The 22,817-nt window shown below is 38.5% G+C and overlaps 1 protein-coding gene across 1 annotated transcript; it reads left to right on the top strand.

Moving 5' to 3' along the window:
* Positions 1-4,907: 4,907 nt before the first annotated feature.
* On the top strand, positions 4,908-16,274 carry tspan14 (tetraspanin 14). The gene is made up of 10 exons (XM_035531786.2): positions 4,908-5,098; positions 6,360-6,449; positions 7,544-7,594; positions 8,318-8,464; positions 8,866-9,036; positions 9,419-9,544; positions 10,136-10,189; positions 13,354-13,467; positions 13,643-13,697; positions 14,607-16,274. The coding sequence occupies exons 2-10, from the start codon at positions 6,369-6,371 to the stop codon at positions 14,672-14,674; spliced, it is 867 nt and encodes a 288-aa protein (XP_035387679.1). The 5' UTR covers positions 4,908-5,098; positions 6,360-6,368; the 3' UTR covers positions 14,675-16,274.
* Positions 16,275-22,817: the final 6,543 nt, after the last annotated feature.

The raw sequence follows: 22,817 nt of genomic DNA, 5'->3' as shown, positions 1-22,817 counted from the left end.
GTGCCTACATGTGAAAGTAGCCCAGGGCCAGTTATTGGGTCAACACCACCTGTGCCTTGAATCATTAGACAATACAGTGGAGGAGGTAACAAGGCAGACCCAGCATCTAGCTGTCCTGGTCCTATCTGTAATGGAACTCACTCACTGTCTATCATCAGTGACTTCCAGTGAGGTAAGAGCTGCTATTTTTCTCCATCAAGTCTGAGCTTTACACCTTTTCATGTAGCACTGGCAAATGAATATGACAGCAATCCAGATTGGCAGGGATTATTACTGCAGTGATGTTTTGCCCTCCAGCTTCTATATACACTGCCTGAACAAAAAAAATGTCACCAACTGGATTTAAGCAAATAGATAAGAGCCTCCCATTTGGATAATTACTGCATGAGTGATTATGTTTCAGCTGGCTTCTCATTTGTTAAACAACCATGTCGAAAGACATGCTGTGGTTGTGGAAAAGATGTTAATCTGTTTCAGAAGGGTCAAATTATTGGCATGCATCAAGCAGAGAAAACATCTAAGGAGATTGCTGAAACTACTAAAATCGGGTTAAGAACTGTCCAACGCATTATTAAAAAGTGGAAGGACAGTAGGGAAACATTTGAGGAAGGAATGTGGTCGGAAAAAAATCTTGAATGATCATAATCCACGATCACTTAAACGTGTGGGGAAATCAAATTGTAGAAAAACAACAGTAGAACTCAGGAATATGTTTAATAGTGAAAGTAAGAGCATTTCCACATGCACAATGCGAAGGGAACTCAAGGGATTGGGACTAAACAGCTGTGTAGCCTTAAGAAAACCATTTGTCAGTGAGCCTAACCAGCAAAAATGGCTTCAATTTGCTAGGGAGCATAAAGATTGGACTCTGGAGCAATGGAAGAAGGTCATGTGGTCTGATGAGTCCAGATTTACCCTGTTCCAGAGTGATGGGCGCATCAGGGTAAGAAGAGAGGCAGCTGAAGTGATGCACCCATCATGCCTAGTGCCTACTGTTCAAGCCTTTGGGGACAGAGCTATGATCTGGGGTTGCTGCAGTTGGTCAGTTCTAGGTTCAGCAACATTATCTGCCCAAAGAATGAGGTCAGCTGACTACCTGAATGTACTGAATGACCAGGTTATTCCATCAATGGATTTTTTCTTCCCTGATGGCACAGGCATATTCCAAGATGACAATGCCAGGATTCAGCAGACTCAAATTGTGAAAGAATGGTTCAGAGAGCATGAGACATCATTTTCACACATGAATTGGCCACCACAGAGTCCAGACCTGAACTCCATTGAGAATCTTTGGGATGTCCTGTAGAAGACTGCGCATTGGTCCAAATCTCCCATCATCAATACAAGATCTTGGGGGGAAAAATTAATGCAATGCTGGACAGAAATAAATGTTGTGACATTGCAGAAGCTTGTGGAAACAATGCCACAGCGAATGCATGCCTTAATCAAAGCTAAAGGCAGTCCAACGAAATATTAGAGTATGTGACCTTTTTTTTGGCCAGACAGTGTGCCTGCACAGTCTTCACTGCACTTATGATATCATTGCTGTGTGGTAGAGAGCTAGAATGGGTCATGTCCGTGTGGAACCAAGGTGGTGAGATTACCAAAGACTAACCATTTTATCACCCTGTTCCATTCTTATTTTGATCATCCTCTAGAAGGCAAGGCTGGTGGAGAACTTTTGATCTAATTAAAGCAAGGCTACATCAACTTCTAATATGCCCTGGAATTCCTGCACCTTTGGCACTAGTAGTGGATAGAATAAGGCTGCATTGATGGTTGCCTATAGAAAAGGATTAAAATTCCAATTTATTTACTGAGGTTGCCTGTAGAGATGACTCTAAGATGTAGGAGGAGCTCATCTCCCTGTGTATTCATCTTGACTACCTTCTTCATGAGAGATGGGGAAAAAACCACCAGTGAGAATCTAAACCATCTCATCTATGTTCAGGTGAGACAGAGGAGATGCAGGTGAATAATCTGCATCTCAGTGTCTCCAAAAGTCAATGCAGATTTTTTCGTGGGCTATGTTTCTATTATGGAGAGTCAATATTCACATATGCACGTGTATATGTCCACAGTGCCTAAGAAAACAAAATACAGCTATAAAAGAACAAAAAAGCAAACTGATTTGACCCTTAAGAGCTGGAATAACTGAACTACAGACAGAAAGAATGTTCTGTTGAAAGTCACTACCTATATCCGATCACAACATAGTGTACAGCAATCTACAGACAAGCCTAACATGTCCTACCCTTTTCTTGATTCAGGTGTCAGGATCAGGATCTTGTGCGTAAAAGTCTGTAGGCATAATGCCAGCACACTGTGAGTCAATAGAACAGTCAGATTGAACTGGGATGAGACTACAACAGACAGGTCTAAGCAAACCATCACAGTTAAGAACAATTTCATTACCAAATCCAGAGCAGGGAACATCCCGCACACACCCGTCGCTGGCATTGATGGTGTGGCAGTCAGCAGTGGTATTCTGTACCTCTGTTCTACTGTGTATGATGATGATGATGACTGTGCCTAATCAAAGAACTCATTGGAAGCTGCCTGCTGGCAAACTGATTCTGCTGCCCATATAGTCATCATTTTTGTCACTGGCCTGCCCCAGTCAAATGGTAACACCACCAAAGTCACCGTAGTAAACTGTTTCTCAAGAACTGTGAGATTCATCCTGCTACCAGATCTTCCCTCTGTGTTTGAGACAGCATAGGTTCTATTTTAACATTTGTATCAGAGTTAACTGAAGACATCTGATCAGACAGAGGGCACAGTTAATTCCCCAATTTTGGCAGTTGTTTATGGAAAGACTAGGAGCAAGTATTAGCTTGACTTCCAGGTACCATCCACAAAGTAACGATCAGGTAGAGAGGATCAACCTACACCTTAAAAAGCTCCTTTGTTTATACTTCAGGGATCAACAGCTTGATTTGCTCTCGCTATCTCCCATGGGCTGAATTTGATTGTTCATTCCGCTAAAGGTCTTACTTCCTTTCAGTGTGTGTTAGAATTGCAGCCTCCATTTGTAGCCCAGGAACCTGAGCCAGCCTTGTCAACGGCCATTGACTCTTAGATGAAGAACATCTGGGAAAACTGGGAAAACTCTCACCAATGCCTAGAGCATGCTATTAGGTGTTTCCAGCATCATGCAGACAACAGTCATGGCTCCTCCTGTCTGCTCCCATTACCCTGATTATTAGTTTCAACCGTGTTTATCCCCACATCTCTGTCTATAAATACCTTCCTGTTCTTGTTGTTTGCAAAGTCTCATAAAGCCCTGTCTTGTGTTTCTAAGCCATTTTCCCATTGTACTTACCTTTTGCATTTGTGTTTCGGCCCATGCCTGTTCTCTCTGTTGTTGTTTTTTGCCTGCCCCAATCTGGTTTGTTTGTATGGTCTGTTGCCTGTTGTGTTTTTTTTGTTTGTTTGTTTGGTTTTTTTGCCAATCTTCGCCTGGTTTCTGACCTTGTTTGGACTGCCCTTTGTACTTACATATTAAACCTGTTGAGTTTTACCTGCATGCAACTCCACCTATGATTGCAAAGCCTAACAAGATGAGACTTTTGCTGTTTAATCAGGAGACTACACTTATTGGCTTGACAACACCATTAAATTACATTAGATTTTATGAGGAAAAAAAAAAACTTTGGTAAGACGATTTGTCTAAATATTTTTGTTCAACAACAACAATAATAATAATAATAATAATAATAATAATAATGATATTGAGCAGGGTTAGAAATCCTACACGAAAGACCGGATCCCTACATTGTAGCAATAGTTTCGACCATGTAATACGCTGACTATACGTTTAGAACTGAGTAGTTGATGACAGCACTTCTGTCTGACCGTAAAACCGCAAGACTGTATTAAGGCATAAAGCGCCCTCTACTGACCTTAAAGAGGACTTGAAACACTAGCTGTAGCTAGCATCATTAAGATTAATTGTCACTCTTAAAGATCTTTATGTTTAACTATGTGAGGTGAAACTGGATTAAAGTAATCTAAATTTTATTTTTAACAAGTGCTACATGGCTATCGTTAGCTAAGTTTACGATATCTGTTAATAGGCGGAGCTTGAATTGCATATAGGGGTGCAAGCGGAAAAGGCTATGCAGGCTGCAAGAAATCTTTTAAAGCTTACACTAACCAAATATATAGAACTGTAAATGTAACTCCAGTAAAAATAAAATACAGTAAACATCTGATCATCTGCAATAAGGCAGTAAAAACGTTTTGTAAAACTGAGAACTATGAGAATATATGAACTTTATAACCTGTTTTTCATTTTGTCCTTTCATGCGATAACAAGTAGTTGGACGTATTGAATGTATCGGACACATTCTAATTGGCTCTTGAAAATGCGCTACATGATTCCGTGGAAACAGTCTGTTTAACCTAACAGAGAGGTGCCGTGTATGGAAATAGCAAGGTTGCAGGTGCCTGTACTTTTAACGAGCAAAAATTAAAAATGAAAATAAGCAGAAGTTGTGTATAATTTATTTAAAGATAATGCATGGTGTTACAAATAACTGAGTGCTTTCTTGAGGCTTGCATAGTTGAACATGTTTGCAAGCCTTTCCAACGAACCAACGCCATGACGTAGTCGCTGATGCAATGACAATATGGCGGCGCATACCAAGCATAAATCTGTTACAAGGGGGTAATCGCTTTAGAACTAAACACACTTGTACAAAGTTCATCTATGTTGGTGTCTCGTGTCCACGTTAATCTCTTTAGAATGGTCCAGTTAAGTATTTATAATAAATGTATTTCACCAACAGTCTGTTATATTAATGTGATGTTATATTCTTTATTTAATTACATATCCCATTTTTCACAAGGGACACAATGTTAAACCACTCCTCATTTCGCTAAAATCACCAGTCTTACATATCTTTAGTATTTACTAACGGAACGCAAGTGATCCATACGTGAAACAACTTCGCCAGCTATCGTTTTACACGATACTGTCGATAAGTTTAGATACAACATATGCCACTGGGTGTGTCTTAACCTAGCTAACTCGCACGAGAAGAAGAAAAAAAAACGAGCGGTAGGCTACGTGAATACATCAGTGTTTGAATTGGTATGTTTTCGGGTTTTCCAACAATTTTCAAAGGCTTAAGCTGTCTATGTTCTATGGTTTGTAGTTAGCTAGCTAACCTAGGTATGTCAACAACTTCAAATACTGAACAACAAACACCGAGGGATGGTTTTGTACGAGCTGGACCACATTGCTAGCTAGCTAGAGTCTTAGCTAAACTCAATAGCAGTCGATTTCTGTAGCTAGCTAGTTCTTGTGTTTGTATTCATACGATGAATAATGTCTGGCTAACTAACTAAACTAGCTAGTTGGCTATGATATAGATGTAATTTAATTTCATAGGAGAATATTGTGTCTATGGGGTAGAGTTGACTTATTGTTTTTAGTTGACAGCCTGCTAGCAACTTTTGAGGAATATGACCCACATAAGCTTTATTCTTCTAATGTTCAAGCTATCTGAATTGTGTAACCAGCTAAAGTCACATAAATTAAGGTAATTAACTAGCTATTTAGGTTAGATAGGTAATAGCTAGCTAGGTTAGCTGTCAGTTATTAAAAGGGTGATTAACTAATCTTCTGATGTAACTAAAATGGTGCGCTAGGTAAATAGTTCAGCTAACCTAACAACAAACGATCTTGGCTATTAACTTCAGTTAGATAGATAGCGTTACCTTATTACAATGGGTGTTGTTAGTTGCAGTTTAGTTTTTAGCTAGCTAACTTGGGGCCGCTAGTTATTATTCAATTCTAGTGTTCTGTTACAACATAAAACAGGTATAGTCACTAAGCACCAAGAATAAATGTTATCTAACATTTAATCGTTAGCTAACAAGACGAGTCACCAGAGAATATCTATCAAGACACAATTACTTCATGGCAGTAACTAGCTAGCTAGCTCATTTACTGGTGGGATATTTTGTCCAGTGAGTGGAATTTTACCACAGAATGGACGGTTTCAAGCAACTAGTCATAATCGGCAAACATTTTTTGACATGGTTCGCGGTAGGAACAAACCGTTTGGTAATCCTTACCTGTGCATCCTTTGTGACTAATCTAAAGTTTCTCAGATAGACTGTAGTATTACCATAGTGGCTTCATAATATGAGAATACCAAACATGGTCAGTTGGTTGGCCCATGGTCAATATAACTATTCTTTAGATACCATCAGTTTTCATATATACTCTCATCATGTGTTGATGGTGGGGTAATCCTTTGACTGCATTCTGGAGTGATCCATATTTTAGATGTTCCTGTCTAAGTGTAAATATATTCTTATCTATTTACACTCATTTTTTTAAACAGGGTTTGAAGATGCATTATTACAGATATGAGAATGCAGAGGTCAGCTGTTGCTACAAGTACCTCATGTTCAGCTATAACATAGTATTTTGGGTGAGTATATATTAAAACCTATGGCAAACTCTGCAAAGCAAAATGTTATACCTTATATATCTTGCTGTTAGTCCTAACTGTTACCCCATTCTGATAGATCACAGGCACTGGGCCTAAATGTCACCCAAACACTTCATAATTATTTTATCAAAATTGTGCTGAATTGGGCAACGTTTTGTTTTTGGCATATGAGTGCTGTCACAGTTTTAATGGTTTCAGTCTATACTTTGTGAAGGGTGTTAACACGTCCACAGAAATCCTTAGTTGTACTGCATAGTTATCTTTCCACACACTACTCTTTTTTGCTTATTATTATTTGCTTATATAGATAACATTGTCACATTGTGAACACTCAGAGGTTTCACTTCCTCTGATGAGGACCTTAAAGACGTTCTGATGGTTCTTGGTTTCCTAACAGACATTTTGGTTCATCAGCAGGAAATAAAGACGTTTGTGTGCATGTGTATTAAAGTGTGCGTTTGTAATGAGACACATCATCTGTGGCCCTGTGGTAAATCTTGCTTAGAAGAGAAAGATGTGACTAACCCAGTTTGGGTGCTTTTTTCCCCTCAGAAATGGGTGTAGTTATCATCAATGATTTGCTTGGTACATGTCAGGGAAAGATTTTCATGGGAGCACTAGTACGCACCACCAACGGTGGTCTTCTTTGATGTAGTGCCCCTTTAAAAGAAGTGCCATTTCTGTCCCAATATGTACCTCCTGTAAAGCATAATCATTGCAAAAGTATTTTGATATCTATGATTTTAATATATTGTGTAAATTAGCTTTGGCTTGTTCAATAAAAGATCCATTCATGAAAACAATTAAGCAACATTGTTTTGAGCCCCATAATACCTTTGTTTAATGAAAAGTGAAATGCATAAATGGGGTTAAAGGAACATTTCCTGATTATCTTTGACCAGACTTGTGTTCATGTTGGCAACAACCTTTGCTAAAACTTCTGTAACCTCAGTGTTTCTGTTTTTGGATGCTGATGGTCACTTTAGTTGCTTATGACACAATTACAGGCTGTGACAGATTTGTTATGTATGAACACAGCTATTCTGATGTGTTTGTCTTTGTCTTTGTTGCAGCTGGCTGGGGCTGCATTTATTGCTATTGGATTCTGGGCTTGGAGTGAAAAGGTGAGTAGATTATTGTGGAGCCAAAGCACATTAGACATGTGCAAATTGTACTGTTATCCTTGTTTGTATTTTGTATTAAGTATGGAGTATTGTGGTAATGCCATAAATAGTAAATGTATATAAATTATCGTTAGCACATAATAAGCATAGATGGCACGAGTGTAATATTTATATTGTTTAAGTACAAGTTATAGACATGGAATGCTTTTCTTTTTAAGTTTTGGGTTATGCTCCTATCCTTTTGAGTACTGTCACTTTAAGACAGTGCTCAAGTTAGTTCATGCTATTATTTGTTTAGCTCTCAGTTTTGGGTGGCTTATGCAGTTTGTTTTGCTTGGTTTTGCTATTGAAGCTCCAAAACATCGTTAGGTTTGTTTGTTTGCTTGCAAAAGGAGGAAGAAAATGTAGGGGTCTTGGTTATAAATAAAGACCTTGCTTTAATAAGCAAGCAAATTCTATAGGAGAGAGGAATGGAAAGATAGCAAAAGTACACCAAATTTGTCATAATCTCACACAGGAAATTGGGGCTTCTCAGAAAGCGCATTACCACAAGTTCATTGTACATTACCTATTGAGAGAACCCTTATTTTTCTAGTCATTTATATAGGAAAATGCATGTACTGCAGTAGAATTATTTATCAAATGAATATGCTATTGCAGTCCTCATAATGAAGTTTTTGAAAGATTGACAACACAGGTTGCTTGCTGTCAATTTCTTTGCAGGGTGTGTTGTTGGACCTTACGCTTGTGACTCGAATGCATGGTTTTGACCCTGTGTGGCTGGTGATGCTTGTGGGCACAGTCACATTTGTGCTGGGCTTTGCAGGCTGCGTGGGGGCGCTGAGGGAAAACATCTGTCTCCTCAAATTTGTAAGTAAGGTCTTGCGCTCTGGGGATAGAATTAGGAAAGGCAAGATCACTGCTAACTGTCTTACTTCACAAATGTAATCTTTATTGAGTATATAGAATATACTAGAACCTCTAGTGATATGGCTTACCTTTAGTGGTATTGGTATTTCTTTGTCCTGTTACGTATGTGCAATAACAATGAGGGTCAAAAAGTGGAAATTCTATATTTAAGAAAATGTTTAATTTTCACTATAATCGTGTACAATATATGTGCTGTTTTATTACAAAATGACTAAATATAGACTTATGTTTAATAACATGCACATACAGTGGAAAATATACATTTTTACTTATAAATCCAGAACATTTTCTCTCTTGGAACTTTCTACCACTTGACCTTGTCTTTGGACCTTGTTGTCCAGTTCTCAGGTGTTATTGGATTTATCTTCTTCCTGGAGCTAACAGCAGCAGTGCTAGCACTCGTGTTTCAGGAGCCCTTACGGGAATGGATAAGTGAATTCTTCCTAGCTAATGTGAAGGCCTACAGAGATGATATCGACTTACAGAACCTCATTGATTCCCTACAGAAACTGGTATGATTAAACCCTTTCTTTCCTTTTAATATCTGGGAATTATTTCTCTGACTGAGTTTGGCACAATCTTGATTTACTGTTCAGTCCAACAGACATTAAATAAGTTCATCAATCAATATATAACACATTTTGTAGGCATATCACACAGGGCTTTCCACTTAAAATACATTTTAGAAAAATGAAACTTGATCTCTTATATAAAGACTGACAAGTAATCAGTAATGACATCATTACATTGTAATAGTTTACAGACACTTTTAGTGTATATAGCATTACTTTTAATTTCCATGTAATGGCAAGTGAGAACTGAGACCCGTAATGATGAGGTTGTTTGCTGTGTATTGTTGGTTGATCATTCCCCAATGAAATTCCTTATACTCAGAACCATTGCTGTGGATCCAAGGACCCCAATGACTGGAATCTGAATGTCTACTTCAACTGTACCCAGAGCAACCCCAGCAGAGAGAAATGTGGAGTACCTTTCTCTTGTTGTATCAGTGACCCAGCAGTAAGCTCTTTCTTTTCTGTTTCACCATAATCACAGTACCATGTGGTAAATCACAGGCAGGTCTACATTTTTCAATCAGCAAAGCAAAGAAAGTTTATGAAAGAGTATTTAATAGTTTACTAGTAGAGTAGTTAGGTTTTGTGCATGAGGGACATGGTAGTGGAGAGCGAGCGCAGGCAATAAATACCATATGAGATAGGTGTGACGATTCAAGGACAAGCACGATGCAGGGATGAGGCACAATGAAACTCAGTTTTATTTCTTTTACTAACATGCAACACATACGACAACCTCACAATGCTATGCACAACTCAAAACACCAACAACACGCACTACAACACAGCAGACATATATACACTTAAGATGATTACATCTAACAGAGAACAGGTGAACGGTACAAGAGGGCGTGGCAACACAGACGAACACACACACAAAGACATTTGAGGAGGGGGCAGGGCCGTGACGTGACAATAGGATCTATGCGTTTGTGAATTTGTTTTTGGAAATTCTCTTCATTGGGTTGTGATTGAGTTTGGTGTGATCTCATTATTAATTAAATAATTCTAATGCAACCCTAAACTCTCTTTACAGGATGCAGTAGTGAACACCCAGTGTGGTTATGATATTAGAGTCTCAGGGTCTTTGGTAAGAGCAGCAATTTTATTCACAGCTAACCATTTTCTTCTCTTCTAGCACAGTCAAAATACATTTTCTGGTTAAATACGTTGAAGTTGGGTTAAGTTTGAACTTGCATTTCTGCTTTCATGGAAAAATTGTCAAACATTATTTACTGTCCTTTTGATGACTCAGAAATGACTTAAAATGTTTATCAATAATACACAAAAAATGTTATTAGAATAATTTGTATGTTTTCTTCCCGTTTTTAGTCAGATTTCCCTCGTTCAGGCTCAAAGTTTGTTTGTGTGTGTGTGTACAGTGAGGAAAATAATTATTTGATCCCCTGCTGATTTTGTAAGTTTACCCCCTTACAAAGACATGAACAGTCTATAATTTTTATGGTAGGTTTAACAGAGAGAGACAGAATATAAACATAATAATAATAATAATAATAATAATAATAAATCATTAAATAAAGATTATAAATTAATTTGTATTTGATTAAGTGAAATGTGTATTTGATCTCCTACCAACCAGCAAGAACTCTGACCCCCACAGACCAGTTATGTGCCCATGAGGCACACAACTTAGTCCTGTCCCTTTAAGAAAGAACTCTTAATCTCAACTCATTATGTGTCTAAAAGACACCTGTCACAAAATCAGTCTCTTCCTTTCAAACCTCTCGACCAGCACGGGCAAGACCAAAGAGCTGTCAAAAGATGTCAGGGGCAAGATTGTAGACCTGCACAAGGCTGGAATGGGCTACAAGAACATCGGCAAGAAGCTTGGTGAGAAAGAGACTACTGTTGGCGTGATAATTCGAAAATGGACGAAATATAAGATAACAGTCAATCGCCCTCACTTTGGAGCCCTATGTAAGATCTCACCTTGTGGGGTAAGGATGATTCTGAGATAGGTGAGGTGTCAGCCCAGAATTACACGGGAGGAGCCTGTCAATGATCTCAAGGGAGCTGGGAGCACAGTCACCAAAAAAAAAAACATTAGCAACACACTTCGCCATAATGTATTGAGATCCTGCAGTGCCCGCAAAGTCCTTCTGCTCAAGAGGCTCATGTACAGGACTGTCTAAAGTTTGCCAATGAACACCTAAATGAATCAGATAAGGCTTGGGAGAATGGTCAGATTAGTCCAAAATTAAGCTCTTTGGCTTCAACTTGACTCGCTGTGTTTGGAGGCAGAGACATGCTGGATATGACCCCAAGAACATCCCCACTGTCAAACATGGAGGTGGAAACATTTTGCTTTGGGGCTGTTTCTCTGCTAAGGGTACAGGAAGACTTCAATACACTGCATTCAGGATTTGGAGAGTGTAAAGAGGAGTTGGCCAAAATCCCGCCTGAGACATTCACAAGCCTGGTGACCAACTACTAGAAACGTCTGACCTCTGTGATTGCCGACAAGGGTTTCTCCACCAAGTACTAAGTCACGTTTTGCTTGAGGATCAAATACTTATTTCACTTAATCAAATACAAATGAATTTATAACCTTTATTTAATGTTTTCATTTTGGATTTCTTTGTTGATATCCTGTCTCTCTGTTAAAATAAACCTACCATGAAAATTATGGACTGTTCATGTCTTTGTAAGGGGGTAAACTTACAAAATCAGAAGGGGGGGGGGGGGGTTAAAAAAATATATATAAAAATTTACACACATTTTATATTTTTTTACACAGTGCTTCCAAGTAGTATTCAACCCCCCTGCATATTCAACCCCCTGCATATGTTTACCAGAAGGTCAATTATTATTCAACCCCTGAAACCGCCAGATTTCTGTTTGGTTCCCTCAAGTATTAAGAAGTAATTGAGGTATTAAGAACAATGAGCTTCACATGCTTGGATGAATTTTCAGTTTTTTCCTGCCTTTTCTGACTATGAAAGCTCTTCCCCAAAAAAGTGAACAGCACTCATACATGGTCAGCATGGGAAAGACTAAGGATCATTCCATGAAGGACAAAATTGTGGAGGGTCACAAGGCTGGCAAGGGGTACAAAACCCTTTCCAAGGAGTTTGGCCTACCTGTCTCCACAGTTGGGAGCATCATCCGGAAGTGGAAGGCTTATGGAACTACTGTTAACCTCCCACGGCCTGGACAGCCTTTCAAAGTTTCCTCTCGTGCTGAGGCCAGGCTTGTCTGAATGGTCAAGGCTGACCCAAGGACAACAAGGAGGGAGTGCAGGGAAGATCTCATGGAGGTGGGGACATTGGTTTCAATAAATACCATAAGTAACGTACTCCACTGTACAAGTAACGTACTCATAATCACTTGGAGGACTCTGAGGCAGACTGGTTCAAGGTTCTCTGGTCTAATGAGATCAAGATTGAAGTCTTTAGTGCCGACCACACCCGGGGCGTTTGGTGAGAGGATGGCGCTGCATACGACCCCAAGAATACCATCTCTACAGTCAAGCATGGTGGTGGCAACATCATGCTGTGGGGCTGTTTCTCAGCCAAGAGGCCTGGCCATCTGGTACGCATCCACGAGAAGATGGATAGCACAGCCTACCTGGAGATTTTGGCCAAAAACCTCTGCTCCTCCATTATGGATCTTAAGATGGGTGATCATTTCATCTTCCAACAGGACCATGACCCCAAGCACACAGCTAAGAAAACCAAGGCCTGGTTTAAGAGGGAAAAGATCAAGGTGTTGCAGTGGCCTAGTCAGTCTCCTGACCTTAACCCAATTGAAAACTTGTGGAAGGACCTCAAGATCAAAGTCCACAAGAGATACCCAAAGAACCTAGACAACTTGGAGAGGATTTGCATGGAGGAGTGGGCCAAGATTACTCCAGAGACCTGTGCCGGCTTGATCAGAGCTTATAAAAAAACGATTAATAGCTGTAATTGCAGACAAGGGTTATTCCACAAAATATTAAACCTAGGGGCTGAATAATAATTTACCCTAATTTTTATGTTAAAATGTATTATAATTTAATTGAGCAAATAGTACTTTTTGTTTGTAATATTTAGGCATCTGTTAATAAATGTTACTCTTGTTCAAAGTTTGGAGACTCTAAATTATTTGCAACTTGTTGAATTTGCAAAACCTACAGGGGGTTGGATACTACTTGGAGGCTATATATATATATGTGTATATGTATATGGAGAGAGAGATTGCATACAAGACTGCATATTCTAACATTTAATTATTTTTTCTTTACATTTAACACAGGATAAATGGTCCAGTATAATTTATACTAAAGGATGTATCTCAGCTTTAGAAGAATGGTTCCCACGCAATATCTATATAGTTGCTGGTGTCTTCATAGTCATATCACTGCTACAGGTATGGAGTACTGGTAATGAAATGAACACACATAGCATTTAACACATACATTTAAACCTAGATTTGATTCCCAGAAATGGTCACTTTCAAAAGTTGGAAACCATGCATAGTTAATAGTGGATGAGTGTTGATGTGTAGTACAGTTGATGTTTTTGCTCCTTGTCTCTGTTTTCAGATGGTGGGCATATTCCTGGCACGGACTCTGATTGGAGATATTGAAAAAGTCAAATGTAACTATTACTAAGATCTTTGATTTTTGAGCCTTCAAAGAGAAATGATTGGGGTCTAAGGTAGACTGATGCCTCATATCTGCCTTTTTTCTTTTCTGTGATCTTTATATTGCCTCATTTATGGTGGTGAAACATTTGTTTAAACGTTTGGCTCAGTTCTCCATGCTGATCATTCTGTGGTTCATCTGATCACTATGCCAGTATCAGAGGCTTAAAAAAAAGTGAACACAAAGTTGCCTTATTTAATCTGGAGACGTCTACATGTGCCTCTTTACATCTTCAGATCACCACTGGACTACACTTTACCTCAGATCACTCAGGCTTTCTCTCTTGTTTTAATACTTTGCCTTTTTTCCCTATTGGACGGTCATTAATCCATCACTGTGGACAAGTGGCAAATGCTCAGTCTGTCTCTCCCAGTGCCTTAAACCTGCCTTGAGAACAGTGTGCTACTGTCTGTTCATGACTAATCAAACCACATGCATCAAGACTTCAAAGAATAGTGGTTTGGCCCATGCTTTCTGTGTGATGTGCAAATGTCAGTCAGAAACAAAGATGAATGAAATAACTTAATGGAACAGGCTGATGAGGGAAAATTTTATTTTTATATATATATATATATATATATATATATATATATATATATATAGTAAAAATTGCAGTGAAGTATGCAAGAGACAAATTTCAGAGACAGATTTCGAGCAGAGGTAGTTTGCTCATCTAATGAAAGACCTCTGCCTGAAATTTCTTGTTTCTCTGAAAACCTTGCTACCTCCAATAAAAATGTAATATCTGTTCCACACTCTCAGAGGGTGGTCATATATGTTTTGTCACACTTGGGTCTTCTGTCAGAGGCCTGGAAGTTTGAGGTTGCAGTTTTTTTGTTTTTTTGCTTTTTGCTGTTCCTAGGCTTGTGCTCTTCTGTATTGAGATTGATGTCATTCCTGGTATATGTTGGAGACACTCCACTATCTTAGGAATCACAGCTCCAAGTGCCCTGATCACCACTGAGACAACATTGGTATTAACCTACATTCTTTCTATTTCTTCTTTCAGTACCTCATATTTTTTCAATTTATCTATTTCTATATTTGAATGTGTCCACCACTTGGGACCGCCACATCTATATTACAAGTTGGTAGATGCTGTATACCAGCTGAATCAGGTTGTTGAGGTGTTAGTGTAACCCACCAGTTATAGTGCACCAAATATTTTTATATACTGTTTTGATATTATTTTAAATTAAGTGAATTCTTCAGTCTTACATTGGTTTAAAATCATTTCAAAAGCCTGGAAGTATAACATCTGAAGGCTTTGCAATATTTAGCACATGGCTACTATAGTTTTAGTCCAAAATGAGATTTTTCTGTTGTGGGAAGCCTAGTACTAATGTGAATTTGACATTCCTCTTTCCTTTTGATGAAGATGCTGAGTTTAAGCTTTTCCATTTTGAATGGAACATCATTGTCATCAACTTTTTGCTGGTTAATATTCACAGATTTTTACTCAGCTGATAATGTATTTGGTCATTTGCAATCATTTTTAATGTATTCCTTCATGTTTGCTGCAAGAGGGATGTAAATCTTACTGCATATATATAGATCATTACTTTATCTGTTTGGCTTGACCAAGATCTGTAAAAAAACAACAACAAAAAAAAAACAAACCTCAACACTGGACAGTGACTGAAAATGCTTGAAAGTGTAAAATAACCAGTTGCCCATTAGAAACTGCTCCAAACTGCATATTCTAAACAGAAAATATATTTTGGTTTACATGAGCATGAAAGTGTTGATTGGTGATGATCCCTAATGTATCCTTGATCTTGCACATTAGTATACAATGTTCAGTGAATTACTAGACCTTACCTAAATATTAGTATACAGTATTCTCAGACCCCCTTTTAGTAACACCTCCCACCCTTCACTCCACAGGCAGACATGTCACTTTGGCATCTGTAAGTGAATTTGAAGTGAATCTACTTAGCATTTTTTAGGTGTAGTCTACTGTTTTTGCCAAGTAAGGAATACAGTTGTTTTTGCTATGAAAATGTATAACACCCAGCATTCTTTTTCTATGCCTTTTTATTCTGTTTTCAAAACATAATGTGCCTTTCTACTGGTCTGTAATATTCTTAGATGATTTATTTTGGAATATATGTTTTAATATGCTTGTCTAACTTTGTAGCATAACTGTTTATATGGTATGGATGTAGCCCAAAGATGCTGTCTGGTGCTTAGTGCCACCAAGTCTTCCTTTTCTTTATTAAAATTAAATATGAATTTTAGAAATATTTCTTTTAGTACTCAGAACCAGTCAAGATTATAAACATCCAAAGAAGCAATTTAAACTTGAGTTCATTAATCTTAAATAAGTGCACTAACTAACCTTTACATCCCTGCCATTTTATAGTATTCTGCTCATTGTAGCATTGATAACATGATCCAATTTTCCTTTTTTTTCTATTAGGAGGTATACACCTTTATTGGTGGGAGGTTTTTTAAATAAAAAAAAAATCTTAACTTTGCTAAATTGCAGTCTTTAATATGCTAATTAAAGTAACTGCTGTTGTCTAAAGTGTTTTTTTTGTTTGTTTGTTTGTTTTTTTTGTTTTTTTTTTTGGTCTCAGTTGTTCAGCCTTTACTGTTATTTTAGGGCCCAATATTCTGTTGAGTTCCAGAATATTTGACAAATGGTTCAAAATCTTTGTCATTCATGCAAAAGGGATGCAGAGGAGTGAAACATGATGCAAACTAGAGGCATGAAGAATAGTGTTATGATTAGTGAGATCATAATAGTATTCTGTGATGTATATAGTGTGTTGTCAGAAACGCAAACATACATGTCCAAAAAAAGATATTTGAATCACGCATTTCAATATGGAACCTGATTGAGGGGACCAAGCTATATGCAACATTTAATTCAAGTGTACTAAATGCTATACTGCAAATACTAAAAAAACAATATTTCTCTATGAAAATACACCTCAAAAGGGGATTCTTGTGGAAGACATTTAAGAAAAGCTACCACACAGCAGGTAAAATAATAAAGGCCACTACCTTAGGCAGAAAATAATTACTAGACAACAAACTAATTTCTGGTGAATACCAACTCTTAATATCTAGTAGGTAAGTTGTAACAGCATAGTGATGAGGTGATTAGCACATTTGCCTCTCAGTGCTAGGGTCTTGGGTTTGAGTCCCTTTTTGAGTGGTGTTTTTATGTTCTTCCTGTGTCCGCATGGGTTTCCTCCCACAGTTAAAAAAAACATGGAGGCTAGGTTGATTGGATATTTTAGATTTTCCTGTATGAATGGGACCTGTGAATATGTGAATGTATGTCCAGTGATGGTGCTCCGTCATGGTGTTAACCTCCTCCCCTTTCCCCTGAACCTGGTATAGTCCCTAGGGGGCTGTGGTTTCAGATACAGTGTATGCTGTGTGGAAATCGGTGTGTGAGTGTTTGCAAAAGCTGATATTTACATTTACAGCATTTAGCAGACGCTCTTATCCAGAGCGACTTAGAAAAGTGCTTTGTCATTTACTCATAGAATACATCCTAGCATGTACAGTGTGTTAGAGTACTATATACCAATTATCTAGAATACTGTAGAAATACAAGGATCACTGCTGCCTAGAAGTACCAAATATATAAGCTCTATCTTAATAAGTGTAATAATAAGTACTAGAGTTTGTTAGACATCAGTGTAATAAACAATACCCTACAATAAATACTAATTTAGTCAGTCAATATAGGAACAGGTCAGTTGTCATTTAAATATTCCACAAATAGATGGGTTTTCAGTCTGCGTTTGAAGACCGCAAGCGGAAGTGTCTGGACAGCAAGTGGAAGTTGCCAGGTATGAGGTGGAGCAACGTTTCCTTTTTTTCTTTTCTACCATTTAGTCACAAAAATAATATGGCAGTGGGTTTAATCTCAGGTACTTTAGAGACTTTACATGCACAGTACAGCAACTTTTCATTTAGAAAATGAAAAGCTGGAGGCTTTGTCTACCCCCCCCCCCCCTTTTTTTTTTTTTTGTTTTGTTTTGTTTTGTTTTAGTAGGTCCTTTGCAGCTTCACATCTTGTACCAGACTGAAGAGGGGGTCAACATTCCAAGTATATGTTAGGGGACAAGGCATGTCTAGTTCATACATATTCATTAGCCTTTGTTTTTGTGATTGGGGGAAAAGAATTTCTATTGGTCATATGTGAAGGCTAAAGGCAGCCACCCTCCCCAGGACTTAAACCTGGGTCTGACAGGAGCTAAACGTGAGCTCTGACCACTGGACAAAAGAGCCAGCTCTCTGTCATAGCACCCATTTAACATTCCTAAGTAACAGCCTCTGTCACACCATCCTCCCCTTTAGAGAGAACAGTCTCTGTCACAATGCATTCACCTCCAAGGAGTATCCCCTGTGCATGACCCTGTCCACGTGTCCCTCCACACACAACTTCCATTTCCATCAGGGCCACACCCATGCCCCTCATCAGGAGACCTCACATTGGGCTACACCATCTCCTCACAGCAGGGTAGATTCATCAACCTGGGGCACACTCCCAATGGTCTTACTGGCATCGCATTTCTAACACCATGTGTAATGAAGGCCCTAGGCAGCCATCCTACCCAGGACTCAAACCCAGGTCTAACAGGAGGGAACCATGAGCTCTGACCACCAGACCAAGAAGCCAGCTCTCTGGAATAAGCAGCCAGAGCACCCATTTAACCATCCTAAGTGAGGGTCTTCTATGTATACAGGAATACATAGGCTCTACCTCAAATCAATTAAAGAAAGAAAATCATACTACCACTTTCTACCTCCTGGTCTTAGAATGAAGTTTGTAAAATAAACCCTTGGATGGGTAGAACAATCGGATAATCAACTTAATTACTTTTCTAATATCTAGAAGTTACAAACTAATAACTTGAATCCACTGTCTAAATGGTCATATAAGGATTTCCTGTAAACACAACTAGAAGTGATCTGGGTGAATAATGACAATTAATAAGGAACAAGTAATTAACAGAATAATGAAACAATAGACACTTATCAAATAACAGGAGCAAAAGGCACAATTTGGAAATTATATATTTTTTAAAAACATACATTACTGGCCGATTATAAAGGAACAACTTGCCATTAAATGTACTATGATGACAAATCTAAATAGTAGGTTAAATGGCAAGTTGTTGCTTTGTGAATCTATGGGAAAGTGAAACGTGTGAACTGTGAACATATTTCTATGGGACAAAAAAGTTGTTTGTCCTGGTGAGGGTTTGATCACAGTTCCTTGAAGTATATCCAGGCTTTTAAGGACTTCTCACCTTCCAGTCTGTGGGTTTTATGACACCTAAGTAATGGGAAAAGGGTCCGAAAGCCAGGCTATCATGATAAGTTAGGCCATTTATAGATTTGTTGCTCAACATCAAGGGTCCTGGGTCCTGTCCATGGCCTGGGGGTGAGAGAATGCCTGCCCTAACCAGGTCAAAGCTTCTTCAGGAAAATAATTTGTAGTCTATCTTCACTACAACCTTTACCTACAATGCGACTGTCCATGAGACAACTGGCTATGCACCTTTCTAGCTGATGTTTGGCCATGTCTCAAGGCTTCCAGTGGATGTCATGTTCAAATCCATATTGTACGATCCCATTGTGACAGATTTCAGTAGTCATTCCAAAACTCTCCTGTCTTATCTATCTGAGGCAGCTAAGGAGCAAGAACACCAGACCCGCCAGTACAATAAGAAAGTCAAGGGTCAACCTTGCCATTTGGTGATTGAGTGCGGCTCACCAGCAAAGGGGAGTGGGGCAAGAAGAAACTGGTCGATAAGTGGGAACCTGTGGTGTATACCGTTATTGAAAGAAACCCAAAATGCATATTTACAAGATCAATGATGCCTTGGGCCATTACAGGTTTGTGCACAGGAACATGCTATTGGATGTGAGTTTCCTTCCTGTTCAAGATTTACTGGAGGGTCAGTCTTTGGACAATCCAGCTGACACTATTGGCTTCAGCATCCAGGGAGACATGGATAAACTTAGCATCCTGGGGAGAGAGTCCTCTCAAACGTGGACATCTTTATGGGTCCTGCTACATCTATCACTATGGCCTTCTTCTGTTGTTTTTCAATCACCACTATGTCCCGTTGGTTAGCCATCAGGCTGTATCTGAAAGTCCCACAGGTCTCAGTGGATTAAACCACTGACTTTAGTACAGGAGATCAGGGATTGCTACTTCAATAAATAAATACACAGAGAGAGAGAGACAGAGAGACATACATGCATTCAAATGGGGTTTTATGTAGCTAGAAACTTACTTCAATTACATTCCTGTTGATGTTCATTAGGCCTGATGTCTATGGAGAGCTATTATGATAATTCGTTGAAATCGTCTCCTTTTCATTTTTTTAGTGACTCTGTAGCAATGTTAATATACAAATCGCCAAAGAAATCAAAGAAATGCATGTTCGTGTTTGTAGCCAAGGGCGAGTGCGTGTCGACCTAAAAACCCGCTCCTCATGTAACGGATGTTGCGTCGTGTGCGTCTGTGGTCCAAACTCAGATAACTTAGCACTCTTATCTGGATTTCCTTATTCGTCTTCATTACCAGCTATTTCCTGCATAAACATAAACAGTGCCCTTTTTAGGTTATTGCTGCAACTGCTCGAAGAACAGTTGCAGCAGCTAAAATAAGGAAAGAGAAACGTTTTCATGTGTTCTGACACATTTCCCCACACAGCATAACTGACTCTTTGCCTGTGAGTGCGGGCGAGAGAGAGACAATTAGCACTTAGCTCCGTCAAAAAATAAAACCCTAAATTAAGTAAAATATTAATGCTGAATAATTACACAACGATTATATGCAGTGAACAATTATGGATCTATTTTCTTCTCGCCTTACCTTTAGTAGAGTACCCAACGGTACTGAGGTAAAAATAAATAGATAGATAGATAGATAGATAGATAGATAGATAGATAGATAGATAGATAGATAGATAGATAGATAGAAAGAAAGAAAAGCGTGTGGGTTCAAAGGCAACAAAACACGGAAGGTCTGGTGCAGATGCATGTGTAACCAGGGAGTTGTAGTTTCATTTGCTACACTAACGTATGTGCTTTTCCAATACAACATTAACCCATGTACATAAAGATCAATTAACCCACATTAATTTATACAAATAATTTTGTATTAATTCACCTAGGCTGATTGTATCCTTTTTTTTGTATTTTAACTCCGTTACACCCATTGTCCCATCCTCTCCTAGTACTGTAAGTGGCCGCTTATATGAAGTAGGTGCTGTGCATTTCTGAATTGTCAGTGGAAGTTGTAGAGGGCGTGTGAAAAGGATTAATGAAATGGGGCCCAGGAGAGTGTTCACTTCAAAGTGAAATTCAAACTGTGCGAGGAGTAGTGAATAAAGGTTTATTACTATAAAGGAAGCTAACATGAACGTTGACCCATCAATCATTGTATCTCTTCAAGATCTTCTGACAAGTTGAGCCTGCTAACTGGCTGATTGTGGAGCAAATATGGAATATGCCAGAGTTTTCTTATATGTGTGCTGTTTTGCTGAAATCTCCATGTTATGGAAGAGAGCTGTTGAAAAAAAGTTACCAAACCAGCTGAAAAACAAATTTAGCCAGGTAGCGTTTCCATTCTCTACCATAGCCATGAAGACCTACTTTGCTGCAAATGAAAAAAGCACAGCACTTACACAAAGCATATTCATTAAAATGAAAACATGTGCACCACGTTTCCGAAACCCAGTGCAAAAACAAACAAACAAATAAAAACAAACAAACAAAAAAAAACACTACTTCAGAAGTGCTGCAAGTCTAGGCACAACACAACAGACGTGTTTCCCAAGGACATGCAGAGAGGATGGACTCATATGACACCAGTGGTGCACAGTAGCTAATGAAAAACAATTATATTTGCTATTACCACTGTTTTATCGGCTGACTCAGTAAAAAACTGATCTATTCATGCTCCACATTCTTGCATGCACTGTTGCTGTGTTGTACAGAACGCAGTCTTAAAAGACACTGACAAAAATCCTATTTAACATGACTGAGACTTACACACTAAGTTAGAAAGCAGCACATTTGTACAGGAGCACCTTTGATGTTGTAAAGCAGTATGGTAAAAAAAGTATCATTCATTTCCATTATGTATTTGATTTTACAATTACATGTGTTGGCATAGCAACGCTTCATCACTTCCTGTTAATACAAAATAAAGTAGCATGTTAATATTTTGCGTAATGTTACACGACCAACCCCAGCCCATGACTACAACTCCTGTCTTCCCCGACACAACCTCATCAGATCCTCATTACCCGTTTACTAGTTTCATCTGTATCACATCTTCGTTATATTCTTTATATATATATACATATATACATACATACATACATACATACACACACACACACACACACACACACACACACACACACACACACACACACACACACGCACACTGGATGGGGAAATAGTGTATCTAGATATCTAGTGTATCTAGCTAGTTATTAATGGAATGGTAAGGTTTATATTTATGTTATATGGAATTTTGTTTATATTTGTGTTAAATGGGAAATGTAGTGCATGTGTTATCATTTTTGGCAAATATGTTTTGTGTAGCTGAAGCGCGTTTTTTTCATTTTTGCAGCGCGATTGGTAACTTGCAGCGTGATGACTCTTCCCAGCCACCGTATTGTTCTAGTAAGCTGATATTAGTTTTCCTTATGTAAATATTGGCTATAGCAAGCTGTTTAGCGAAAAAGGTATTTGTTTTACATGCAAAATATAGAGTCAACGTAACACAGATAGACCTAACATTCAGTGTAGCCACATTAGCAAATAAAGGAAAGGGCTTCCCGAATGCCCCACATCACGTGATTAGTCTGTAGGAAATACAAGGGCACTGTGGAATGGAATGCATATACTATAAAACATTCAAAATATCCAACTTGCTTGACCATAGCATTTATAGTGTACTATAAAATGGTAGCTTTCGCTGAACACTTTAAGCCTAAGTTCAAAGTCAAGTGACAAGTAATTAGTGACTATTATGATAGTGTAATATATTATTCAGCGGAAAAAGGAACTAGCTGCA

Source organism: Electrophorus electricus, chromosome 12 (genome assembly GCF_041902795.1).
Source record: "Electrophorus electricus isolate QZ-2024a chromosome 12, ASM4190279v1, whole genome shotgun sequence".
Classification (NCBI taxonomy): domain Eukaryota; kingdom Metazoa; phylum Chordata; class Actinopteri; order Gymnotiformes; family Gymnotidae; genus Electrophorus; species Electrophorus electricus.
Note: the sequence above shows the minus strand (reverse complement) of the source record. Positions and strands in the feature narration are given on the sequence as shown.